At 45.8% G+C, this 10653-nt stretch overlaps 1 protein-coding gene and 1 pseudogene across 1 annotated transcript; one reads left to right on the top strand and one right to left on the bottom strand.

Moving 5' to 3' along the window:
* Window positions 1-1074: 1074 nt before the first annotated feature.
* Window positions 1075-4128, top strand: LOC136546377 (serine carboxypeptidase 1-like). The gene is made up of 8 exons (XM_066538356.1): window positions 1075-1453; window positions 1554-1661; window positions 1754-2028; window positions 3051-3296; window positions 3400-3506; window positions 3600-3692; window positions 3781-3886; window positions 3973-4128. Exons 1-8 carry the CDS (start codon window positions 1075-1077, stop codon window positions 4126-4128), a joined length of 1470 nt encoding a protein of 489 aa, XP_066394453.1.
* Window positions 4129-7680: 3552 nt separating this feature from the next.
* On the bottom strand, window positions 7681-8801 carry LOC136544178 (UDP-glycosyltransferase 86A1-like; annotated as a pseudogene).
* Window positions 8802-10653: the final 1852 nt, after the last annotated feature.

The raw sequence follows: 10653 nt of genomic DNA, 5'->3' as shown, positions 1-10653 counted from the left end.
CAATTGCTCTATGACTATAAAGATTCACTTTCACTATGGCTCTGGTGGGTTCCATTCCCTTAATCAAGCCACTTATGAGTCACTGACTCATTCTTAAACAGGCACGCGGTCAGAGATACTTTCCTCCCCTCCCATTGCTTGGGAGTTTAGCATGGTTTCACTTTCTATTTCACTACCCAGTGGGGGTTCTTGGAGCACTTCTCCTCGACCATTTCCCTTGTGTATATATCACGTGATTTTGGAAAAATAATCATGACAAAATTCCATTTTCACTACATATGATATTCCCGACCAACAAAAATAAATATGGCAAAATAGATCCTTGGCAAATATTCCCACGCCATGGCCGCCGCTGCAAGAGTACTATGTTGCCAACTGTGAAAGGTAATCTGTTCACGACGGGCACTTTTTAGTAATGTGATTTTCTTATAGAAATAATTTTGTGAACAGTTCCATGGCTAAGACTATGTAAAAATGGACAATAGAGGATAAAAAGTATGTGCAAATGACAAATATCCAAATGGCCAAATCTCACCTCATACGGCCAGTTGGCAGGCAAACATACAATCTATTGCCTCTTGCAGGTTTTGCCAATAGTTAGCTTCCAAAACATCATTTGAAATTTCAAAACAAACATAATTAAACCAATGGAAACACCGAGCTTATAATTAATGAGCAACCATCGTTGCCTACCAAATACTCATAGCTAGCATATCTATCCGAAAATTGGCGGCACCCTAGCTGCACATATTGATTTGAAAACTTCTTGAGTGCAGGACCAAAAACAGAGACAACTTAAACGGAAGGCATGTTAGCATCGACTCTCTGTTCCAAAGTTTGCTAGAACAAGTGTACGACGATATTAGCAACAAGAGCCGGCTCATACAATCACTCTGAAACTGTTACCCAGAAGATACTCATATGCATCCAAAACTGCTTGTTTTGGAGTTGCGCGTTCAAAGCTCCTGTGCCAATATATATAGAAGCCGTTTCCAATGTGTTAATCACATCGAACAATATATGATCTTTTTACTCGTCAATAAGATGAGGATCGATGCTTACCTCTCTCACTTTATGCTCTTGCTTCTCGTCTCTGTGGCTGTGTTGCACGCTAATGCATCGCAGTCGCAGCAAGCTCAACTTGAGAAATTCATCTTGTCCCGAAAAGGTAGAACTAGTGGGAGTAATAAGGCTAGTGTACGCGAGTCTAGTGTTAGAGCCAAGAGCAGCCTCCACTACCTCCAGGCACAGGCAGGTTACTTGGGCTCTGATCAGAGCGCTCTGAAGGCGGCCGACAAGATCACGGCGCTGCCGGGGCAGCCACACGTCGACTTCGACCAGTACAGCGGGTACGTGACCGTCGACGAGAAGCACGGGCGTGCGCTCTTCTACTACTTCGTGGAAGCGCCGCAGGATGCATCGTCGAAGCCACTCCTCCTGTGGCTTAACGGAGGTTTGAAAGAAATTCGCATGCCATATATATTGCCACGGTTCTCTGACCTTACTTGTTTCCTGATTTTTGGCATGCCTATGGAATTATGGATATGGTGCAGGGCCTGGATGTTCGTCGTTTGGTTACGGAGCAATGCTAGAGCTGGGCCCGTTCCGCGTGAACTTTGATAATACAACACTTAGACTAAACAAGTATGCCTGGAACAAAGGTACACTGTAACACTAGCTCAAGCATCTTCCCACTGAAATTTATAATGTCAAGGGCAGATACACAAATAAACTCAACTCATGAAAATTACAGAGGCTAACGTTATCTTTCTGGAGTCGCCTGCTGGTGTCGGATTTTCTTATTCCAACACAACATCTGACTACGAAGAGAGTGGGGACTCAAAGACCGCCGAGGATGCGTACATCTTCCTTGTCAATTGGCTTGAGAGGTTCCCTGAGTACAAGACGCGTGCCTTCTATATTTCTGGTGAGAGCTATGCTGGTCACTATGTTCCACAGCTAGCTGCCACCATCCTTAGTCACAACTTGTACAACAACAGGACAATCGTAAACCTTCAAGGCATCTTGGTATGCATCAATTATTCTCTGTCTTGATCCTAGCATATATATATATATATATATATATATATATATATATATATATATATATATATATATATATATATATATAGAACTACTATCCTGTAGCTAGCTACAGAATAACTTATTCTGTAGCCACTTTGAGTTATGATAATTACTATGTTAATTTACGAGATTATAGTAACTCCTTACTAAGTGGTTTAATATAACGTTATGGTAAATATCACCATGTGTTATAGTAACCCAACTATCGTAAATATGTATTGACATTATGGTAAATTAGTATATAGAATTATAGTAAATGGAGGTGGCTACAGAATAACTTATTTTGTAGCCGGCTACTGAATAGCCTCTCCCTATATATATATATATATATATATATATATATATATATATATATATATATATAACACTACCATGTAGCTGGCTATAAAATAACTTATTCTGTAGCCATGTTGAGTTACGATAATTACTATATTAATTTACGAGATTATAGTAACTCCTTACTAAGTGATTTACTATAACGTTATGGTAATATCACATATGTTATAGTAACCTAACTATCGTAAATATGTATTGACATTATCGTAAATTAGTATATAAAATTATCGTGAATGGAGGTGGCTACAGAATAACTTATTTTTGTAGCTGACTATTGAATATAACTACAAAATAAGTTATTCGGTAGCCACCTCTATTTACGATAATTTTATATACTAATTTACGATAATGTCAATACATATTTACGATAGTTGGGTTACTATAACATATGGAGATATTTACCATAACGTTATAGTAAACCACTTAGTATAGAGTTACTATAATCTCGTAAATTAACATAGTAATTATCGTAACTCCAAGTGGCTACAAAATAAGTTATTTTGTAGCCAGCTACAGAGTAGTAGTTATATATATATATACACACACACACACACAGAGAGAGAGAGAGAGAGAGAAGAAGGAAAGCTAACATTTGTTATGAGTAATTTGTGTCTTCTTCTTCCTTTCAGGTTGGCAATCCATATCTGGATGAGTATAAAAACCAGAAGGGACGATTTGAGTACCTATGGAATCATGGGGTGTTATCCGATGAGGCCTGGGCCAACATTACCAACCATTGCAGTTTTAACTCTTCAGATAATAAACTATGCTCGGAGTTCTATGCGTGGTACGATTTTGGTCCCATTGATCCCTACGACATATACGCTCCCATTTGCATCGATGAACCTGACGGATCATATCACTCCAGCAGCTATGTAAGAGAGAAATTTATAATCATCTCACGTTCTCACTATTTGTGCTGTCATTTACTGAAAACATTCTAAAGCAGTCAAATTAATCTTGTACCTATGCATGCAGCTACCAGGGTACAATGCATGTGACTACTATCCTACCGTGACCTACCTCAATGATCCTGTGGTGCAAGAGGCTTTTCATGCTAGAAACACAGAATGGAGTGGCTGCTCGTAAGATTGCTTACTATAACGAGCTATATACGGTTCATTCATATTCTTTGAGATGTTGGCTATTTTCTGATGCGACTTCGTTGGTGTGAGTAGAGATGTAATTGTAGATTGGAAAGATGCGCAAGAATCTATGGTGCCGACCCTCCAGTGGCTAATCATGCATGGGCTGCCCGTATGGTTGTTTAGGTAAATCCTTTTCACGCCTCCAAATTATCAAAAATTTAATGAGGTTCTGGTTGTTGACATAAGAATTGTTGCATCCACAAATTTTTAGTGGCGATTTCGATGCCATATGCCCGCTGACCGCCACAAGATACTCGATCCAAGATCTGAACATCTCAGTCACAACACCGTGGCGTCCATGGACAGCGAAAATGGAGGTAATAAGTAAACTAATGCATATTCGTGACATCTTTCGATAAGGTTTCTACTTGCTAGGTAAATAACTTCACTGATATGGCTACAGGTGGGAGGCTATGTTCAACAGTATGCAGGAGGCTTCACATTTATTACTGTGAGGGCCGCTGGGCACATGGTTCCATCTTTCCAACCCGAGAGAGGACTCATATTGCTCAACTATTTCCTCAAAGGGGTGCTTCCTCCTTATATACAAGAACAGTGATTTACAGTTTATACCCAAGTCCATACTAAGAAAGTTTGGCCATCAATCAACAATGAAGCTGGATAGCATGAGCATGGTGTGGTGGCACTACTATTAAAAGTCAATTCTGGTTATATATACTTTGAATACTTAAACAAATGCTTTTGCATTTGATCAGTTTCTTGGCATGAGACACAAGTCTTTATATGTGATGATTTTATAGTAAAGATGACTTCATAAAAGTTTGTTCTCCCTAATGGCAATTGTAATCCTCAAATATTTACTCTGTTTTCCCAAATCATGTAAAGACAAATTCAAGGCTCTGATCCACCAAATAAAAATGTATAATTGAATTATGAAGCACGAAGGACTTGCATATCTTCACAAATTTACTGTTGATTTTCCAAAGGATGTGTGGAGTAAACGTAGTTATCAACCTTAAGTTCAAAACTGACGAGGGGTATCCATATTGTTAACAATGTACAGGCTCCCGTTATTAAAGTCATTTGAAAATTTTACAAAAAGCGCAGACACAAAATATGCTTCCATGCTAAATTTTAAATTTTTTCCTGTCCACTTTTAGGTATTATTAGAACTATTTCATGGTAATCTCGAGATAAAAGGTCAAATTGTCCTAGAAAATAATTTAATTTTTGTAGCACCCGATTTTAAGGACAAACACTCCATATGTGAGCTCAGAAAGTCAAATCTCACATATAACTACAGATAAGGGTAATATCAATAGACAATGCTCAATATATAACGTACTTAGTATAAAGGATATAACCTTAAACAGCAAACAGCGGAAAAGACAACTCCGATCTTCGAGTGAAGACTCCAATTCCACAGGGACAACTGACCAGTTGATCACAAGTCTAATTTCTCCAAACTCTAGCAATCTGGTACCCATCCGGGATTTTTCAAAGATTTAAAAAGTAAAGTAAGCATAAGTACATGTCGTACTCAACAAATATAACATGGGGCTCAAAAGGCTAACACTGGTTTAACTGCGTTTAGCTTTTAATGAGTCATCTTTTAGCAATTGGGTGATAACAAGTTTATTCACAAGCCCACATAAACACATGATCAGGTAAATATGAATAATGAATATCATAAACAGTAATCATTATTGAGCATCTTTATCATCAGTGTTCATCATCTATTCCGTAAGGGTCCAAGGCCGCTCATGACCTTGAGCACAGCTGATATACCAGTTTTACACTCTGCAGAGGTTGTACACTTTCACTGTGAGTCGTGATTTACCCTTTCGTCTGAGGTAGCTAATCTCTTGACCCACTTCCAAGGAAGGTCGGCAGGGTTCACTATGACGCCTTTTAAAGGTTTGTCTAACAAGTTAGGGCCATTAGATTCACTCGGCAAATAGGTATAGGAACCCCCTATCGAATGGCACAATGACACGTAGCCAATACACATAAGAGTAGATGATGTCTTATACCCGATTTGTGAAGCCATTCTTACGCCATAAAGGTAACCTCTAACAAGCTAGAAAAGGTCCTCATACTGAGTTAAAGCCAGAGCCATGTAGCCCTCACAGCTGTACTATAAGTCTTGGATGTTCGCTTACAGATAAGCCCTTAGGGAAAGGAATCTAGAGCACCATAAAAACAGCCCAATGCTCTAGCCCCCTGATTCCATATTGCTAAAAAGCATCTTTTAATATTTATTGCATATACCATTAGTCAAGTTACAAGATCATGGTCTTTAATTGAGCTCTAGCATCATACTACCCAATGCAATATCCCATAGGTAACAAGGCACAAGGTAACAAGGCACTAGGAAATCCTTAGTGGCAGTCAAGATAGACACATGCAGTATGAATTAAATGATTAAAGGTGTATAGGACAACAAGGAAGATCCCATGCTATACTTGTCTTAAATACCGACCCTTCGGTAAGCTTTAATCTTTAACGTCATTCTTCTTCTTCTTCTTGATCACCACGTATATCTCACCGATTGAAAATATTCATAGAACACCACACAAGCATCCGTACACATACATGCATAGCATACAGTTACATCTACATTAAAACAATACACTAATCATAGAAAAATAAGTAAAAAATTTGAAACACGATTCTACACATCGCTACGACCACATAGTCGCGAGAGGCACGCTAATCGAAGCTACGGTTTGAATGAAATGGCTACCGAAAGATCTACCCATAAGAGAAAATATAAAACTATAAGCTTCGCATGTTTTAACAATATAAAATCTTATATAAATTGAATTAAGTCAAATTTAGATTTGAGTTATAAAACTAAAGTAAAACAAATCATATTTTATTTATAAATTCTAGTTGCATAATTATTATTCAAATTAAAGTTTAAACTATGAAATTCTAAAAATAGTGACATGGTAAACACTGTTACTAACGTGTAGATCTCATCGCTATGAATCTAACGCAATGTGAATGGGTCAAAACGGAACTAAAACATAGAAGATATGAATTAAATAAGATTTCTTTTAATAAGATAATAGATTAAAGAGTAAAATGAATCGGAGGTCCATTAACTTTCGTTGGGGTGTCATATAGGTCCACCAACTTTGAAACTGTATTTTTTGGTCCATAAACTTTTAAAATGGTTCATCGTAGGTCCATGTCTTTTATTTAACCTTAAATCCAACGTACATTTGCAGAAAACCCCCTACCGAGTGCGTACAGCGATGCCTTTGTTGTGCCATGAAAAGAATTGAAAAGTAGTAAGTACAATTTTTCAAAGAAAAAAAAGAATTGAAAGGCCCTCACGCACAGCCTCCTGCACGTCAGCTCCTCCGCGTCCAGCACCGTCTACCAGTACCACCACGAGGACAGGGACACCAGCACCGACGGCAGCAACGACTCAAACGGCGCCAACGAGGATGAGGATGCCGAGGCGCTCGGCGAGGCCACACAGGCAGAGCAGCTGCTGCCCAGCGATGACTTCTACCAGGGCGACCTACGTGGGGACCTTCCGCACGGCGCAGGCAACTTCCTATGGACCGACGGCAGCATGTACGAGGGCGCAGGCAAGTTCCTGTGGACCGACGACAGCGTGAGTAGGAGGAGCAGCGTGTCGCTGGACCTGGACATCCAGTAGGCTGCCGCTGAGGGTGGCGAGAGCGAGGAGGTGCATGCGGACAGGTCGTGCCTACGGACGTCGTCGTGCATGCGCATGCCGCCGAGGCCGGGGAAGAAGTAGGGGGAGACCATCTCCAAGGGACATAGGAACTATGACCTTCAGGCTTGGCTTTGGGAAATGGAGCAGCCACTCACTGTCCTAGTGGTCGGGCGTCGCTCCAAGTGAGCTCCTACTCTAGTGAAGTGAAGCTAGCAGCCAGCCTCGAGCTTGAGCAGAGCACAACTTGCTCACTCTTCTTGTACTAGCACACCGCAGCTGCAAGAACAGAGGTCCAAGAAGAGGAAAAAGTAAGCTCTCTGGTGGTGCCAGTGCGTGGGAGATTTAACTTTTTACCATTATAACAAATGGCACCTCCTCAAATAGCACTTTAACGGATGCCAATACATTTTCGCTAGCCTAGAGATAAAATAGCTACAAATTTACCACTTTTGCTTACGTGGCACACCAGCTCTTCATGCCAGCGTGGATTCGAGTCAACAGGACATGTGAAATGTCCCTCCTGCCCTTTTCCTCTCCGCCCATGTAGCTTGCATTTTCACACCGACGCTTGAGCTCGTCCACGAACTCATCAAAGCTACGCCGTGATGAGCCACTGGGCACCACGGCAGCCTCGAGTGTGCCCCTCAGCTTCTTTAGCTGCTCCCTGAGCTTGGCACCGTCTTCCCCGCCCCATCACCCCTTCGATCTGCGCCTTCACCTCATCGGCGCGCACCGCGGCACGGTCACCGATGGACACGCCGACGCGCCACTCCCGCATGATGAGGCATCGGTTGGTGATCTAGTCTGTGAGTAGCGGGAAGCACAGCATGGGCACACCCACCCATGCGCTCTATAGGATGGAGTTCTAGCTATAGTACGTGAGGAAGCCATCGACGATGGTGTGGGAGAGCACCTCCACCTGACTGCACCACGGGACCATGAGCCCCTGCCCCGCTGCGGCGTCGGCAAACCCCTCGGGCAGCAGGTCTGGGTCGTCGGAGCTGACGATGGCCGGGCGCATCACCCACAGGAAGCGGGTGCCGCTGGCCAGCACGCCGCCCATGATCTCGTGCAGCTCCTGCTTGGTCATGTGTGCGTAGCTGCTAAAGGAGATGTAGAGTACGGAGCTGGGCGGCAGCCACTGGGAGCAGTCGGACTTGACCCACATGGATGTGGCCACGGCGCTGCACACGAACCTTGCCGAGAAGGTGGGCGACCCCGCGGCAGTGGCAGAGCACGAGCACCTGCGCGACCTGTGCCACAATGGCACCCGCCAAGGGCTCTAGCACGGGCGCGCCGTGATAGAGGCCCAACCACTCAAGCAGGTCTAGGCCTGTGCATAGGTCCATCACCATGTGGGTCCACGCCTCGTCCTCGTACACCGCATGTGTCTGCACCATGCTGGGGTTGCCCATGCCGGCGAGCTACACCAGCTTTGGCTCTAGCTCTATGAGCTCACGGTCGAGGTCGTCGGCCAGCTGTGACTGGTGCATGGACTTAACGGCGAAGGCCTCACCGATGGTGCGGGACGTGTAGTGGTGGACCACCCCGAAGCAGCTATGATCGATCTCCATGGTGATATGAGAATGCCAGCTACATTGGTGGAGAGGAAAAGGGCACGAGGGACATTTCACACATCCTATTGACTGGAATCCACCTGGCATGAAGAGCTGGTGTGCCATGCAAGCAAAAGTGGTAAATTTGTAGTTGTTTTCTCTCTAGGCTGGCAAAAATGTATTGACATCCGTTAAAGTGCTATTTGAGGAGGTGCCATTTGTTATAATGGTAAAAAGTTAAATCTCTCCCGGTGCGTGCGTGCATGCTTGCGGGTGGCAGAGTAGAGCCGGCCATACATGGACGCCTATGAGGCCACCAAGGTGGTGTTCTCGTAGATCCAGGCATTGGACCTGGACCACACCGCCAAGATCATGGGCTTCCTCCTCATCTAGGACCACGGCGAGAAGGAGAAGATATGACTCGCCTTTGGCCCTGAGGCGCTGCTCTACACCATCATGGCCAAGGCACACAAGGACCTCGACCTGCTCTAGGCACCAGGCTCTGGCCTAGGCATGCCCACCTTCACCGCGCACTCGCTGATCCTCCTCTCACGCCAGAACTCTAGCCGCAGCGATGGTGGTGGCGCTAGCACCACTCCGTCGCCGCTCTCGGTGTCATCGCCCTAGTCATGGGCACTGCCACCCATGTTCTCTAGGAGCAATAGCGTCGTCAGCAATGGCGCGACGGCGGAGGAGGCATTGGCCACCGTCGGGGAGGACCTCATGAGCACGACCGCAGGTGGGAACGCCCTGCCATCGCCCTTCTTCGCCGCTAGGAAACTGCTCCTCGATGAGCTCTAGCTACAGGAGCAGCCCGCGTTCCTCAACAACACCGGTGGTGGCCACCAGCTACCCATGTTAGACACTGTCGGTGAGTGCTAGAGCCCTAGGTCTAGCAATGCCGCTGGGTTCTTTCTGTACGGTAGCCTCGACTAGGCCAACGGCGGTGACCCAGGGCACCGTCGGAGCTCATCGATCAGCGAGCTCTGCCTCGACACCGCTGGAGCTCGTCGATCAGCGAGCTCTGCCTCGACACCACCAGAGCTCGTCGGTCAGTCAGCTCTGCCTCGGCACCGCCAGTGCTCGTCGGTCAGCGAGCTCTGCCTCGACAAGGCCGATAGACTCGGCTAGAAGCCCTGCCTATACTACACCCACAGGTACTGCAAGAATGGCAGCGCTTGCCGGTTCGTGCACGACGGCCTCCCCAACGACACCACCGCTATCGCCGGTGCTAAGATGGACACCACCACCTTGGAGCAGCAGTGCTAGGACATCATGCTGCGCTCCAAGTCCTAGTGCCTTGTCGCCACCGCCGCCTTCCCCTACTCCCCGAACGGCTCGCTCCTTGGCTCCCCGTCCGCGGCTACCAAGTGCCTCAGCTTGCTCCAGGAGCCTAGCGTCGAAGAAGTCGGCCACGCGCGTGTTGAGGTCCCCCACCCATGCCCGCAGCGCCGCCTCCAGCCTCACGAGCATGGCCGCCGCTAGCAGCGCGTCGCCGGGGCCCAGCCCACACCCGTCGATCGCCAGCACCCGCACCCGGCCCCTGTCCTCCATGTTGCTCGGGCTCGGTGTCAGAACCCCCCCCCCCCGGCGTGCCCGGCACGGAGCCCATGCCTAGTGTGCCACCGAAGAAGAACTTGCTCTCCAGCAGGGAGAAGATCTCGTAGCTGAGCTTGCCTAGGTCCACGTCGGGCGGAGACGATGCCATAGTTGCAGTAGATGAGAGAGATGGATGGGAGATGGGTGGGGTGAGCAGGAGTGTGGCGAGCTATCGGTTGCAGTGGTGGTGATGGCTCGATGGCTCAGCGTGCGCTCATGGCCTGCTTATAGATGGCTACACTGCAGTCAGCCACCACACCAGTGAGCGTTT

This window comes from Miscanthus floridulus, chromosome 3 (genome assembly GCF_019320115.1).
Source record: "Miscanthus floridulus cultivar M001 chromosome 3, ASM1932011v1, whole genome shotgun sequence".
NCBI classification, from domain to species: Eukaryota; Viridiplantae; Streptophyta; class Magnoliopsida; order Poales; family Poaceae; genus Miscanthus; species Miscanthus floridulus.
This window is presented reverse-complemented; position numbering and strand designations above follow the sequence as displayed.

Bases quoted from the DNA above. Each gene is read 5' to 3' on its own strand.
- LOC136546377 (XM_066538356.1), top strand. From the start codon at position 1,075: ATGCTCTTGCTTCTCGTCTCTGTGGCTGTGTTGCACGCTAATGCATCG. The intron at 2,029-3,050 runs GTATGCATCAAT...TCTTCCTTTCAG, and splicing joins TAAACCTTCAAGGCATCTTG to GTTGGCAATCCATATCTGGA. The intron at 3,887-3,972 runs GTAATAAGTAAA...ATATGGCTACAG, and splicing joins CATGGACAGCGAAAATGGAG to GTGGGAGGCTATGTTCAACA.